At 37.0% G+C, this 16,677-nt stretch overlaps 1 protein-coding gene across 3 annotated transcripts in view; it reads left to right on the top strand.

Moving 5' to 3' along the window:
* LOC140494154 (uncharacterized) overlaps nucleotides 1–16,327 on the top strand; it is a 114,033-nt gene extending 97,706 nt beyond the window's left edge. For all 3 annotated transcript variants that reach the window (XM_072593222.1, XM_072593221.1, XM_072593223.1), the window contains 8 exons: nucleotides 854–993; nucleotides 1,368–1,424; nucleotides 1,580–1,676; nucleotides 5,443–5,546; nucleotides 9,152–9,239; nucleotides 11,307–12,085; nucleotides 14,637–14,763; nucleotides 15,841–16,327. In XM_072593222.1, the coding sequence (XP_072449323.1) occupies nucleotides 854–993; nucleotides 1,368–1,424; nucleotides 1,580–1,676; nucleotides 5,443–5,546; nucleotides 9,152–9,239; nucleotides 11,307–12,085; nucleotides 14,637–14,763; nucleotides 15,841–16,053 (1,605 nt within the window). In that variant the 3' untranslated portion in view covers nucleotides 16,054–16,327. The remainder of the gene's footprint in view (nucleotides 1–853; nucleotides 994–1,367; nucleotides 1,425–1,579; nucleotides 1,677–5,442; nucleotides 5,547–9,151; nucleotides 9,240–11,306; nucleotides 12,086–14,636; nucleotides 14,764–15,840) is intronic.
* Nucleotides 16,328–16,677: the final 350 nt, after the last annotated feature.

The following is a 16,677-nucleotide window of genomic DNA, read 5'->3' as shown; positions in this document are numbered from 1 at the left end:
GCCTCACTTTAGGAAAGATGTGGAAGCTTTGGAGAGGGTGCAGAGAAGATTTACCAGGATGTTGCCTGGAATGGAGAGTAGGTCGTACGAGGATAGGTTGAGAGTTCTCGGCCTTTTCTCGTTGGAACGGCGAAGGATGAGGGGTGACTTGATAGAGGTTTATAAGATGATCAGAGGAATAGATAGAGTAGACAGTCAGAAACTTTTTCCCCGGGTACAACAGAGTGTTACAAGGGGACATAAATTTAAGGTGAAGGGTGGATGGTATAGGGGAGATGTCAGGGGTGGGTTCTTCACCCAGAGAGTGGTGGGGGCATGGAATGCGCTGCCCGTGGGAGTGGTAGAGTCAGATTCATTGGCGACCTTTAAGCGGCATTTGGATAGGTACATGGATGGGTGCTTAATCTAGGATAGAAGTTCGGCACAACATCGTGGGCCGAAGGGCCTGTTCTGTGCTGTATTGTTCTATGTTCTATGTTCTATGTTCTAGATTCATGGTTATCATTAGACTGTTAATTCCAGGCTTTTATTTAAGTCAGTTCCATCATTTGCTGAGGCGGGATTTGAATCCAGATCCCCAGAATATTACCTTACCTTGGTCTCTGGATTAACAGTTCACTGATAATACCACTAGGCTGTCCCCTCTTTGTCAGGAATCATTTTCTAAGACTGGATAAGTTTAGTACAGTGCAGTTTTCAGTTTTAAAATTATGTAAGCATGACGCAAGTGTTTTTTTCCAGGGTTTTAGAGGATGTATAGTTAACGTATCAATGGAAAATACTGTAAATCGGGAATAGGCATTGAAAATAACTAAACAAAGTAAGATTACTCACTTTTAACTCTATACTATAGAAATTGAGGAATGAGCTTAGAACAGTAAAGTTACAGATGGAGGCTGAAAAAGGAAAAAAGTGTGACCAAAGGAAGTATCAATTACAAGAACTCAATACTCTACAAGAAGAACTTAAATCTACAAAGAATAATTTGGAAAGGTATGTTGGGCCTAAAGGTCTTAAAGCCTTGAAGTTGCGAATTTGAGCAATACGTGCCGTCCTTGTCAAACTTTCTATCAGTTTGTGGATTTTTATAAAATTTTGTCAGTGAAAATGGAGTTTGTTCAATTTATTTGATTAAGGGAATTGGAAATATATATCTATATATTCTTGAAACCAACAAAGCCTTTTGTTAATATTATGACTTTAATATTATAAAACCTTCCAAGATGCTTTATATGGGCAATATGAAGGAAAATTGGACACCCAGACACACAAACCAATATATCTTAGGACAGGTGGCTGAAAGTTTGAAAAAAGAAGTGGGCTTTATGTATTGTGAGGAAAGTCTGAAATGTGACTTTTCTTTTCAGGTCCAAAAAAGCTATTCATGAAAATGATACTGAAATTCAGAAAATAAAAGAAGAAAGGTACTGACTGCACTATATTTATTTTTAAAATGTTCTAACATTTAAAGTTATAGAAATAATTTATTCTGAGCTATACTAATATATGACAGTGTTAGCATTGTGCACAATAGCAAACCACTTAAAGATATCTTCATCCAAACAACCATTGCTTTCAGGGAGAAATGGATCAGTGACAAGAAAAAATTGCAGACAATTTATTCCACAAGAAAAGAAAATTATAGGGAATCAGCCAACAGACTACTTTCTGTTGAGGTATGTATTGCTGGGAAATATTGCATAACTGATACTAACATGTGAACACTAACTGACACTAACTATGAAACTGACAAAAAAGCAAACTCGATGTTGTACAAAATTAACAAAATGTTTTTCTCAGTTTTATTTATGATTGCATAGTATGTTTTGGTTTGTTTTTGAGAATTTGGAATGTATTTACCGATACCGTATTAGTAAATTTGAAGAATCATTATGGTGGTTTGTACTGCTGACCTCAAACTGTGGATGACAGTTTGTTTTATTTCTGTGATAATACACATCCTTCCCTTCCAAAATAACCTTGAATTACAGCCTTTTTCTCAACAAAATTATTTTCCTCCTTAATTCTGTCTACTTTTTCTTAGCTCTGGTGTCTTGGGTCCAAGCACCACCTGCAGTTGCTCCCAAGCCTCTACCCCATATTGCAGAGAATAAATCACCCAAAGTGCATTCAAGAGTGGCTTATAGCAAACATGATTAACGACTTCTGTTTTGAAACTTTACCGAAGAATGTGACTGAGATTCATGAATGCAGCGGGGCATTCTGCATCTTCCCAAGCCAAGGCTTGCTTGATGACAGAGCATTCATACTGTCTAAATCATTACATTTCAAAGTCGCACAAAAACCTGGGACCTCTTGTAGCTCTTCACTTCTTTGCTCAGTAGCAGCTTAGCTACTACATTTCACTTTGCTATAACACTGTGGGAAATTCTGAAGGCCCTCAGTGCAGATATAGATTTAAGTAACTAACATAAAGTCAAAGTTTCAAATGAAATTTCTCAACTTTTTGCCCTTTGACACTGAATGTAGCATTTGATAAATCAGCTTGTACAGTATATTCAATGTAATAAAATGGTGTGGGAGTTTTGCCCCCTATATAAAAAAAACCCATCAATATACAAAGATGGCTTCATTTTTAAAAAACTTTTACTCTTACTGTATTGGTATACTATAATATATATACATTACATTGACCCTAAGCATGTAAATATTCATTACTACAGTCCACTTCAGTCTTTTTTTCCCCACCGTCTCAGTCTTTCTTCATTGAAAAGTTGCGACAGCATGATGGGCAATTACGTTCTCTCGTCCTGCCATGTGTATATTTTTCAAATAAGCTCCATCTAAACAGTCTGGAATTTTTATCAAAAACTTTAAGGGCCATGATTAGTATATACAATTGTCTCAGACAATCACTGGCAATATAAATGTAGAAATGTTGCAACGCCAAGACTAAACTTAAGGTCTCCTTCTCAATTGTGAAATATTTCTGTTGATTATTATTCAATTTTCTGGAAAAATAACCAACAGGTCCATCTGTCGTCTTGTCTTCTTGCAAGAATACAGCACTGACATCCACATCTCTCTCATCGATAGCTACTTTGAATGGCTTTGTGTATTAAAGTGTGCATTGGGGTAGTACTTAACACAGCTTCAAGGCTGTCAAATGCTTTCTGATTTTCCTCTGTCCACTGAAATTTTCTGCACTTTCTCAACAAGTCAGTCAATGGAGCAACCACATTGCTAATATTTGGTATGTACTTCTGATAAAAACCACTCAGTTTCACGAATCGTAGTACTTCCCTCTTTGCCAATGATATGGGAAGCTCCCCAGTAACGTTTTGTTTTTACATCCTATGGTGCCATTTGTCCTCTTCCGATGATGTGCTCTAGAACGTGACTTGGGCTTTTTGCAAACTTGCTGTTAGCCAGGTTTATCCCCAGGCTCACCTCCCAAAATGAGTCGAACAATTCCCCAAATGTTCCTTCCATGTGTGACTAAAAATCACCAGGTTGTAGAATTACACCACAATTGGGGAATCCAGAAATGACTTTACTGGTTAGCCTTTGAAATGTGGCTTACATTTTTCGCATTAAATGTTATGACTTTAAACTAGTGCAGTCTAAGGCCCACTAAACCTTGCCTTTAAAGGTTCCACTGGGTGTAGCACTAACGCTTTATTTCTACAAGCAAATTTATGAATTTTTGATTTCTTGCTTCCTGTTTCATCACATGCTGTGCTACTTTCAAATACTGTCCAGCCAACTCACCTGCTGTATTTAATCTTTCCCTAAAATATGACACATTGTCCAAATATGCTTTCTCTGATCTCTGACTCCCACTTTTTGTTTTAGGTAGGGGTCCTACAAAATCATTTAAGACTCTTCTAAAATGTTCCTCAAATGCAAGAAGGGGTATTAAGGGTGCTAGTTTTCTCACTGCCTCAGATTTTCCTGTCTGGCAAAATTAAACCACATCTGTATGCAGTCCATGCTAATAAAAAATGCTTTCGTACTTCGACTTGAGTTTTCCTTACTCCAAAATGACCACCTACTGGTAATTAATGTGTTACCTGCAACATTTCCTTTCTGTAACCTACCAGTAATATAACTCGATGAACTTCTGCCCATTTCTCATCTACCTGAATATGTGATGGTCTTCCATTTCCTCATCAAGGCATCATTTTTAAGATGGTAACATTCTGGGATATACTCAGATTCTTCTGCACATACTTTTTGATACAACTGCTTTAATTTTTCTTGAATACAGCTCATTTTTCTGAAGTAAAAATACCCACTTTTTCCTTCACCTGTTCGTGTTTTTTTTCCTCAACCATTTGATCAAACATAGTGTCTGATAATTGAACTCTGGCAAAAGCCCCCAGTTTGTTATGGATCAGACCAGAACCCCTCAAAATATATTAAGAAGATAGTCTTGACCCTAATTACTTCTTATTTTAAAGGTAGGTGTAAGGCGTTGTGTTCCAGATGCGATCGATTGGTGAACTACTCAAAAACACACTTTGTTTTAACTGCAGTGTAAAAATAGAGACAAAATAAAAGAATTGGCTTAACTTTAACTCCATTGAAATGCTTAACATATATATTAACTACTACTGTTCCACTATCATGGCATCCCCTAATTTGGCAAAGACAAATTCCATAAAGTAGATGGTCTCGCATGCAATTTTAGCAGCAGGAAGAGAATCCCAGCTTTTATCTGTAACAGAGAGAAGAACTTCCATATCCAGCTTCAACACCTCAGCAGATCATAGGATCCCTACAGTGTGGAAACAGGCCCTGTGGCCCAACAAGTCCACACTGACACTCTGAAGAGTAGCTCACCTAGACCCATTCCCCTACCCTATTATCCTATATTTACCCCTAAGTAATGCATCTAACCTACACATCCCTGAGCACTATGGGCAATGTAGCATGGCCAATCCACCTAACCTGCACCAAACACTGCAGAAAGCTGAAACTGAAATTCTGATTCTGTGGGAGCTTGACTCCACCCCGCCAGGCTTCTATTTTCCAACTTTAAAAAAGACCCCATGTGCGTCAACTCTGTCTCAACTTTTCTTCAATAAAAAAACCCAGGACAAAATGCACCTCTTAAACCCATAGTCACATGGGGTACATCCCACAAATGCTGTGAAGCAAAATATAACATCAAGTCACATCATGAGGTATTAGGACAAATAGTCAGAAGTTTGTTTGAAGTGATTTGTTTGAAACAGTGTCTTAAGGAAGAAAGATAAGTCGCAAGGCAAAGAAAAGAATTTTAGAGCATAGGGCTCAAGCAGCTGACTGCAACTAGTAGTGGCACAATTAAAATTTGGAATGCTGAGGAGATGAGATTTTGAGGAGCATGGATAACTCAGAGTTGCAACATTAGTCCTGGAAACTGTAATAGTATGTTTCTTGTAATAAAGGCAGTAAGATTGCAATTTCTATATGTTACTTAAATTCCCGCTCCAGACTCAGATTCAAGAATGGAAAAAATACACAAGATTATATTTTTTGAATCATCTACTTCAGGAGGCTGTTGAAAATGTAAAGTTTTATACTGCACAAAAGAGTCGGTAAGTGTTATCGCAGGTTGCACTATTCACAATAAATCAGATGTTTAAAAGAAACATGCATGCTCGGAAAATGGATTGATGCTACAAACAAAAAGATTGTGTTATAGAGTCATAGAGATGTTCAGCACCCTTTAGTCCAACTTGTCCATGATGACCAGATATCTTAAATTAATCTAGTCACATTTGCCAGCATTTGCCCATATCCTTCTAAACCCTTCTTATTCATATACACATCCAGATGCCTTTTAAGTGTTGAAATTGAACCAGTCTCCACCACTTCCTCTGGTAGCTTATTCCATACATGCACCACCCTCTGCATGAAGAAGTTGCTCCTTAGGTCCCTTTTAAATGGGCGGCACGGTGGTACAGTGGTTAGCACTGCTGCCTCACAGCGCCAGAGACCCGGGTTCAATTCCCGCCTCAGGCGACTGACTGTGTGGAGTTTGCACATTCTCCCCGTGTCTGCATGGGTTTCTTCCGGGTGCTCCGGTTTCCTCCCACAGTCCAAAGATGTGCAGGTCAGGTGGATTGGCCATGCTAAATTGCCCGTAGTGTTAGGTAAGGGTTAGATGTAGGGGTATGGGTGGGTTGCGCTTCGGCGGGGCGGTGTGGACTTGTTGGGCCGAAGGGCCTGTTTCCACACTGTAAGTAATCTAATCTAAATCTAAACCTTTTACCTCTCACCTTAAGCCTATGCCCTCTAGCTTTGGACTCTCCTACATGGGGAAAAGACCATGTCTATTTACCATATCCATGCCCCTCACAAAATTAAAAACTTCTATTCAGTCACTCCTCAGCCTCTGACACTCCAGGGAAGATAGCCCCCAGCCTCTCCCTATAGCTCAAACCCTCCAACCTTGGCAACATGCTTGCAAATTTTTTCTGAACCCTTTCAAGTTTCACAGCATTCTTCCAAGAGCCTGGAGACCAGAATCGTATACAGTATTCCAAAAGTGGCCTAACCAATGTCCTGTTCAGCTGAAACATGACTTCCCAACTCCTATACTCAATGCTCTGACCAATGCTGGCATACCAAACACTGCCCTTACTATCCTATATACCTGTGACTCCGCTTTCGAGGAACTTTGAACCTGTACTGCACGGTCTCTTTGTTCAGCAACACTGCTCAGGACCTTACCATTAAGTGTATAAGCCCTGCCCTGATTTGTCTTTCCAAAATGTAGCACCTCTCATTTATCCAAATTAAACCCCATCTGCTGCTCTTTGGCTTAGTAGCCCATCTGATCAAGATCCTGTTGTGCTCCGAGGTAACCTTCGCTGTGCACTCTACCTCCAATTTTGGTGCCATCTGCAAAACTGCTAACCATATCTCCTATGTTCACATCCGTTTTGTTTATATAAATTGAACGCAAGTGACAGCTTAGGTGTTGAATTGTGGAACATCACTCACTTGATACCATGAAGTTTGACAAAACATTAAACACAGATCAAGTTTTCATTCAGCAGGCAATAGAGACAGGTTTAGGAAGCCAATTGCTAATCAGCTACTGTTCAGATTTCCCCCCCCCCCCCAAAAAAAAACAAGCTCTATCTTGACAATGAATAGACAGCTACAGTATAACCTAAAGAGTCATCTAGATTCAAAATGTTAGCTTGCTCTCCATGGATGCTGCCCGACCTGCTGTGACATCAGCATTTGTTGTTTTCAGTACAGGTTTGAGCATCTGCAGTAATTTGCTCCCAGTCATTTATAAAACCTGACATTCCTAACATATCTCTGAGAGACCTGGGGACTGACAATTGACTCAGTCATCACAAATCTCTTGCTGCTGTTTGCAGGTGTGAAAATCTTGCATTTTCTTTTCAATAAATCTACCTGGACCCACTTAAATGTCTTGTCGGGCAAAATCCAGAGCAGTTCATGTGACCTCCTTCATTCCACCATTTTATTTTAAAGAGTCGGTCCAAAACTTTCATAATCTCTTAACCTTCATTTTGTAACAATTAATGATACCTTGAATTAGGACTTGATGGTAGGGTGAACTCAACATTTTTCAAAGACTTTTCAGTCTCGTGTAACTTGCATTCTTCCTCTGAATTTGAAATGAACTGGAAAAGTGAAAAATGAAAAAGCATTCACCCTTACAAAATCTGTTCTTTACACAAGTCATTTTGTTCCTTTTGGGTTTAGCCTAACTTATTTAATTGTTCAAGGGAAATTGCTGTCTCTGTACCTGTCTCCTAAATGCTATTTTGTTTCTCCATGATTCAAAGTGAAGGGTGTGATTAGATGAATGCCATTTATAAAAATAACTCATGAAAAATAATAGTGTACAGAGGAACTTTGATTTTCTGGCATTCGATTATCCAGCAAGATCGCAAGGTCCCAATGCTTGGCTGAACTATGTTATCTGGCATTCGGTTATCCGGACGAAATACTCCCCATCCGTGTCCTTCGGATAATCTGTAATTACAAATGTATCTGAAAAAAACCTTGTCCATTTGCTACTATTCTTCTGATTTTATCCCTTCTACACAAGATGGCAATGTTTAACTGTGTGTAGTGGCTGAATATATGTGACTAATGATTGAAGGCATTTCCACTTTATCTTTGAATTGTCACTGAAGAACAACTTTGAGTTGTTCTGTTGAAATATTCCAAAGTATATTGAATCAAATATTTGAAATAGCCATGTACACAGGACAACTTGTACATAGGCTTCTACTTTTCCAAATCTCACTTATATTTCAATAAATTTCCAGAGAAATATTTGAATTATAGTGGGTTTATGAATAAGTAGTATATCCTGCTTTTCTGTCAAGTAGAAATCATAAAGTTTAAAACTGATAGTTCCTGTTGCTTCAATTAGACAGTTATTAGACTTTAAAAGACATTCACTGCTACTGCAGCATTTAAGTGATCTTCAGTTATAGCCTGGTGTTATAGAACGTGTAAATTACTGACAGTGAGTCATGTCAAAGATTTTAGCCTTGCATACCTCAGGGTAAATGTAACAATGTCACATTTCAGTTACTTCCTCCATGACAGTGCCTGGCCAACCAATCAGAACTCTTTTCTCCTATGGTTTAAACTGTTGTGATAATTTGACTTCCTTGCATTTGTCTTGATGAATGCAGGACAAAAAGCTTTGGCAGCATGTCTCTGTTTTCACATTATGTTCCAATCTATGTACAAGACCCATAGACATAACTACATTTTCCGCAACCTGGCTCAGAGTAAAACTATTAAAACGAAACTTATTTTCAAGTTACCATCAATATACACTATAAATGACTGATCCTCAAGAGAATTTAAGTTGTTTCCAAATGGACTTTAACCTCACCATTGTCAGAGCGCACTCGGTTTAAAGCAAGCAGTTATTTTATATTCAGGCTCAATGGTTACTCTTCGTATTGTAACCATTCTGTGGTGCTACAGTTTCCATGCACCATTGCTCTCACGCTCCATTGAGAACGTTGCGTAAGTGTTTGTTATTCAAGTTATCTCAATAAGATAAACCAGTGCTTGTTGAGAGTAATGTGAAAGTAATATTGTTTCTTTTGTTTAAATAAGAAATTATGATCAGCTTAAAGTTCAAAGGTATGGTTTGCTTGTTTCTTCTGTTTCTGGTTACACCTTGAAGGAACGTTAATTCTGCAGACATCATTGCTGCTTGTGACATGTGGGAAAAAAGAATGAAAGGAATTCAAGAAAAAATTACTCTGTCCAATGTAAGTTTTTTTTTATTGTTAAGTCAGTTTAATTTCCTGAGCTTTGATACAGTCAGGGAAAATTGTATATTTTGTATTGAAAGATAATACGATGATAACACATCATCGAAATGCAGGATTGCAGTTCAAGTTGTCTTGTGTTTTGTTTCTTTTCCCCCCCAAGGACCTTAGTTACATGTCAGTCTATGGTTGTGTTTTTGCCATTTTGTTGGGAAAATGTGCTGTTATTCCATTTCTTTTTCCAACTCAAAACCAGCAAAAAATAACAAAGCTTTTGCTGTGATACAGCAGGCCTGTACATTTGTTGTAGTGGAAATCCTTAAACTTATCTATTTTTTAAGTTGCTGTGAAGTTTTAGTGTCATCTTCAAATCCATGGCTAAATTTGTCATATGAAAAGTTGAGCTAGCTTCTAAAAGATTTTAAGAATTTGGACTGATTTTATTGTATAGTTTTACTTTAGTGGCTATTTTTGCACTGCTTTCTGCAAAAGTTTGTATCAGAAGTTTCATTATTTGATTTTATACTTATAAACTTCTAGTTATGTTTAATGAACATGAAATTTGCAAATTTAGTGATCCAAGTGTTGTGAGGCACAAATATTTTAAGTATTTAGCTTGCTTAAGTAGAATAAATCACATGCAAGTGGTCGGGTAAGAAAATTAATTGAATGTGTCATGCGTGAGCATGGTGATATCACAGTTCTGCAATTTAAAAATGATCTACCTTTGATTATTTCCTCTGTAACTTGAGAGCAGGCAATGAAGGTTTTATATTTTATTAATTTGTTTCATTGATTTTGCTGGATGTGTTTCCAGCACGTGCTCTGAAAACTGGGAAAATATAAAATTGTAATGACTAAGTGAATATTACCTTTACAGTGCAAAGTAGTTTCATTTCTAGTACTGTTTTGGAAAGGATTGTTACTTTCTGAATTTGAACAAAATAGTTCTTGAATAAACATTAAGCTTTATTAAGTATTCTTCACATGCAGTGGTATAGCCGAAAAAAAAACATTTTTTTTTCTGTTCTTTGAAATATTAGCAAGTCATAAGATGAATTGCTGTTATAATTTTCCTGGGCAGTGTGCTGTTATAATACAAGAATCCAAGTAAATTAAATTTGGAGCAGGCTGGATGGTTTGCAAAGCAGAGTGATGTCAACAGCCATGGTTCAGTTTCTGTTCTGGCTGAGGTTACTGTGAAGGTTCCACTTGCTGAACCTCCTCACTTCTGTGAGGCATGGTGACCCAAAGATTAAACCACCACCAGTGTGTCTGTAATATGACAGTGGTCGTACTGTCCAATATGATGACTTTACCTTTCTTTATATTTTGTGAAGTTGTTGATTTGGTGAACTTTTGCAGTTGTCTAATTGTTGGTTTATTAAATGTTGGAACATTTTGCAGTGATATTTAAGATATTGAGTGTGCTGACTGTAACAAGGTTTGATCCACTGAATAAAAGACAGATGGACTAAGGTGGAAAGTCTCCTGCTTGCAGTCAGGACAGGTTTTTCCTAATTTCTGCTATAAACCTGTCTTGAATTCCATCTGTGTCCATTTATGCATGTCACTTTGGATGTGAGACCAGTACTCCTTTTTCTGGGCCTGCGTCTCCTCTTCCTGTAATCCTTAATTCACTTTTTTATTTCTTCCCTCATTGGTACACTCACAGTCAAACACCCCTACTTGCTATCCTAACAACGATTACTCTCCTGCTGGCATCCTAGGCTTGAATTTTCCCCTCAACTGAGATCGTAACTACAGTGCACACTTCTTTTTGCACTTTCTTAGGAGTTCTCCATTGTAGTTCCTACCATTGCTTCCTCAACAAGCATCAATATTCATGCTTAGTACCCCTGCTAAATTGGGGGATGATATTGCCGTCCACCTATCCATACTTGCACTACTAAACCATGAACATTTCACAACAGAACAATCTCTACTCCTCAGTATAAACTACTCAGTTTATAATTTACTCCTCCACATATATCTAGCATAAAGGCAGACCATAGAGTGTCTAACAGCCTGGATTTTGAGTGCTTACTAATAATTGTACTTTTTTAGGCTGCATCTTGGTCCCAGGAGGATAGAAGAGATAATGATGGTCTATATTCTACAAATTATTTTAACTTGATGCCATCTCAATACAAATTTGAACATCAAAAGTATCCTGCAAATCAACCAAGACATTCAACATCTCCTGTAACAGTTAAAATGGGTCAGAATGTTGCATTTTCTGGAAATTCTGATTTTGTTGAAAGTGTCTGGCTTTCACCCAGATCCAAGAATAAACGACTTGATGCGAAAACATTACTGAGAACAGAGAAGAGCATGTACAGATCAGCTGCTTGGCCATCCAGTTACTCAACAGTACCAACTATGGAGTCTAATTCAGGCCTTGATTTGTTTGATCATAGCCAGTCTGATCTTGAACTAGAATTTAGGATGTTGGCTGGTCAAAAAAGGTCATTTCCACTTCACCTTACCAGTGATAGTTTGGAAATGCATGATGTATCAACTGAAGAAAAATCATTAACAATCCCAGACATTTCTCTTGCTACATTACAAACATCACATGTCTCAGGGAATCTTCAACATCATTTATTTGAACCTTCTGACTCAACAGCTAATTCCTTTTACAAATCCTTCAAACATTTACAATCTGCACATGCAGTTGTCAAGCCCAAGAAGGATTTCCAAGCTTTACACACCCAAAGGCCACTTGGTGAAACATCCACTACGATTATGTCACCTGTTGGTGGTGGGTTATCTAGTGCTGAACCAAGATCATCATATCATGCAGTAATGGAACAACTTTTCTTCAAATTCCCTACAACAAGAGCGTAAGTTTTTATTTACTCCAGTGTTTACAGTAAAAGCATGTTTACTTGTTGAATGGTGATGCTGATATGTGGCACAGATTCTAAATTCTACTGTGGTAAAATCCTGTATATTCTGATGTCATTAGAAAATACTAGCAGTAAGTCTTAATGATATAGCCTGTTGAATTGTTGATGAGCAATGTGATGGATTAGTAGCATGCAGGCTCCTGGACACACACATGTATGAGCTTATGATTCTGGAATAAGCTCGAAGTTTTCCTAATAGTAAACAAGAAAGCAACATTTTTTAGTTATGGTGCCTGTCAGTTAAAGATTTTGTTTCTCAGACCCTGCGCAACCAAATAATAGCATGCTAATTATTTTTATTTCTTGGTGTCAGGTTATCTTTTAAGGTGCCACATATTTGTGATGACTGTGTTCAGATATATTTATGACACACCTCTGGAACAGGTGGATTTAAACCTGAACCTGCTAGCTCAAGGGCTGGACACTTCTATTGCACTGCAGTATCCCAGTATGGCAGATCTATCTTGTTTAACTAGCAACAAGTTCACAAATTGGAATGGCTGTTTTGAGATTGCTGTTAAATGGGTTAGGTTGTAACTCCTGTATTCACAAAGGGTGGGAGAATGAAAGTAGGACACAAATGCCACTTGACTTATTCAATAAGACAGTGTTAGAAGCTTTTCTTAAAAGTAAAGTTATAGTAGGACACTTAGATAAGTTCAGGGTATTCAGGCAGAGTCACCCATGTTCTTATGAAAGGTAAGTACTGTTTGACCAATCTATTGAAGTTCCTTTGAAGAAATGAATAAAAAGGAGCTGGGAAATGTAATGCATAAAAATTTCCAGAAAGCATTTGTGAAAGTCCCACATTAAAGGTGGTTGCAGAAAATGAAAACTCATGGTGTACTAGTTGCACATTGGCATGGAAAGATTTTCTGGCGAATAGAAAGCAAGAGAAGGCACGAGCAGCTCTTTTTAAGGTTGGCAAGATGTATTAAGTGGTGTGCCAGAAGGATCAGTACTAAGACTTCAACTGTTTACCATTTATGTAAATGATTTGGATTAAGGTCCTAAAGGTTTGGTTTCCAAAATTGCTGATGATGCAAAGATAGGTAGCAAAGTAAGTTTTGAAGAACACATAAGGAGGCTGTAAAAATATATAACTAATTAAGTGGGCAAAGATTTGGCAAATGGAGTACTATATATACTCGAGTAATAGTCAATTTTTTTGATGACTTTTTAAGGTTAAATTTATAGGATCAACTATTACTTGGATACTACTTTTCAGGGGCTGAAATTCATGCCATATCATTAGCAAAAGCTCAATTGATCTTGAAATGAATAAAGAAAAAACACAATGAATTATGGTAATTCTGAAAACCCAGAGTCGAGCGGGACAGCTGGCACACTGACTCATAAATGTTGATCTGCTATTTGTGAAGCAGTCGGATCAACTTTTACACGAGATATGCGGAAAATTCCAGATTTTTTTGGTCAAAAATAGGGGGTTGACCTTTACATAACTATTACTTGAGTACATATAGTATAATGTGGGAAAATGTGAAATTGTTTTTCTGGGTGAGACGAATGATTGCAGAATTCTGGGATGCAGGGGAATTTGTGTGCACAAGTGCTTAAATCACAACATGTTAAAATGTAGTTATAGCAAGTGATTTGGAAAGCTAATGGAATGTTACTGTTTATTGTGATAGGAATTGAATATAAAGGTGTTGCAATTATGCTTCAGTTTTATAGGGTATTGTTAAGAATACATCTGGAGTACTTAGTGCAGTAGTGGCCATCATATTTAAGGAAGGATATAAATGCATTAGAAGCAATTCAGAGATATTTTACCTTATACCTGGGATGTTTTGGTTACCTTATGAGAAAATGTTGCTAAGCTTCCATGGACTGACATTTAGAAGATCATGAAGTGACACGATTGAAAAAATAAAAGATGTTGAGGGGTCTTAACAAGGTGTATGTGGAGAAGATATTACTCCTTATTGGGCAATCTAGAAAGAGAGATCACTGTTAAAAATCAGGGGTTACTCCTTTAAAGCAGATGAGGTGATTTTTGTTTTTCTGAGAATCATGAGTCTTTGGAACATTCTTCTTGAAAAGGTGATGGAAGCAAAATTCTTAAATATTTTTGAGAGAGATGAATAGATTCTTGTCAAACAGGAGCTAAAAGATTATCAGAGATAGTGTGAATGTGGGTTGATATTAAGCCAGATCAGATTGAATGGTGGAACAGGCTTAAGGGGCTGAATAGCCGCCTTCTTGTTTGCATGCATCTTATGAGCAAAAACAATGTTTAAAACAAGTCATGAAATGGTTTCGAAATTCACGTTTATCTACATGTTTGTGAGTGCTTCCATTAGCCTTGATCAAAAAGTAAAGCTCATATTGGAATATATGGACTTAGTGACGTAGTATGGATTAGAAATCTTTTGCTAATTATTTCAGTGATCTGCAATCTTTTAAGCCCAATTGTGAATGTCATTGTCTTGATTAATTTTATCCTTTTGTTTTATCTTCACAGAGAAGTATTTCATTCGCTTATTAATAAAGTGAAAGAGGAAAATAATGGTACTCTGTCAGGTTTATCTGTCATTGACTTGGTAAGGCAAGTCTCTCACCATGTTGTTCGGGGTACCCATCGAGAAATGGTACATACAATTTGCTTCTGTAATTTTTTTGGCATCCTGATTGCATCCCAATATTGCATATATATGAAGTGTAATCACATGTCACACTGCAGAGTAGAACTTTTTCATACTGGGTACTGCTAATAAATGTCACCAAAATTTCAAAATATAGTAACTATCTTTTATTGTTATTACTGAATTCCATTCTTTTGTCATTTGATTGCTAAATTATACTTTCTTGTGTGAACTTCCATTAATACACACCACAATCTCGACCTTTTTCCACTCCTGTAAAACAGCTAGGCCTTTCTCACATATAGCAGAAACAATGTTAAAATCAATATTGTGTCAGTTAGATATCTGAGTGGGACTTGACCCTTTGTGAAAATATATTTTCAAGTCTGCACCAGTCATTATTTAAATATCATATAGCATTGACGCTGTCTTAAGTTATTCATTTTTAGGAATGCGAAATTAAAATATTATTGACCCAAACATTTTGTATGTGTTACAGTGCATGAAAATTACAGAGAAAAGCAATTCCTATCAGATTCATATGAAAACATGTTGAGATTAAAAAAAGAAATGATAGCATGATTCCATTTAATAAATATCCCTGTATCACTCCAGATATCACACATCATCCAACTTAAATTTCAGTACCATAGGCTGTCTTCCATATGGTTTGCCAACTCAAACACCTCGACTACAGATTTTAATGGTCATTTCATGCCAGGTGACTTAAAAGAAACACATCCTACATCATGCTGAAGCAGAGTTCAGTAACAGGCAGAGAATTACTGAAGATTTTATTGTTTTACAAAAATAACTGATATATAGTTGTATTCATGTTGTGGAGTTGATTACCAGCAAAAGCCAAGTTTGAGATTCTATTTTGTTCTAAATTTGCATATTAAGTACCTAAAATGTTTTTTCAGTATTTGATTAAAAGCTGACTTTCGATCTGACTTGTAACAGGTCGAAAATGATATCTGACATGGATCTTACACCTAAGTCACTGCAAACATATTTTCCTAGTTCTAATTTGTAAAGTTGTTGGCAAATTTAATAAAGTTATGCATTTTCTCTATCTTTCAGACGTACCCATCTGCTCCAGAAATGTTTCCATTTGCTTCCACAAACTATGATAATCCTTTCCTCCCCAGCTATCCTACTCTACAACCTGATCTGTCACCAGCAACACGAGAGAAATTCAGTAGCTGCGTGTCTGCGAGTGCAAATCCTTCATGTTTTGAATCATTACCTCTTGGAGATTTGCTGGAGCTGGAAGGCAGTTTTGATGGCCTGTAGAGTTGAAGAAATGTCAGTTAAATTGGAACATAAGATTCTTTGTGGACTTAGATGTTGGCTGTTGGCTAATCTGCTGTATTTTGGAAATTTCTATGCAGCTGAAACAATCTGAAGTGTTTCTATCGTATCTGGTTTCTTTGCCTATAGGTACAAATAATGATAAAATGACTGATTAAAATTTAAGTTGATTCCCTGTAAAGGTGGTACTGTTTCTTTGTGAATTGAAATTGCAATGCAACTTTTAATAAACTGATAAAACTTTTTTTTAAAAGAGCATCACTTTCTATTTATCTATTGCTGTGATGTTTCATCGATCAGAACTAGTAAAAGAGTGAAAGTCATTCTGTGAAATGTTATGTTTGTGTTTGCAGCGCAATAATCTGGTCAGACTATTGTGCATCCCATTGGTTTATGTATTAAAGCATTTGTGTTGGATAAACTGTGTTTGTAAAAATAGAAAATTCAGGCAATACAAAGCACCTCAACACTACAGCAATGAATCGGCACAAGATGAAGTTTCCCTTTTGCTTTACAGAAATATATTTTATTCTAACACATCATAAAGAGGCAGATCAGGTGAATATACTACAGTTAGTACGCTTTTCTGTTTAACCCAAAGAATAA

The sequence above is a fragment of the Chiloscyllium punctatum genome, chromosome 23 (genome assembly GCF_047496795.1).
Source record: "Chiloscyllium punctatum isolate Juve2018m chromosome 23, sChiPun1.3, whole genome shotgun sequence".
NCBI lineage: Eukaryota > Metazoa > Chordata > Chondrichthyes > Orectolobiformes > Hemiscylliidae > Chiloscyllium > Chiloscyllium punctatum.
Note: the sequence above shows the minus strand (reverse complement) of the source record. Positions and strands in the feature narration are given on the sequence as shown.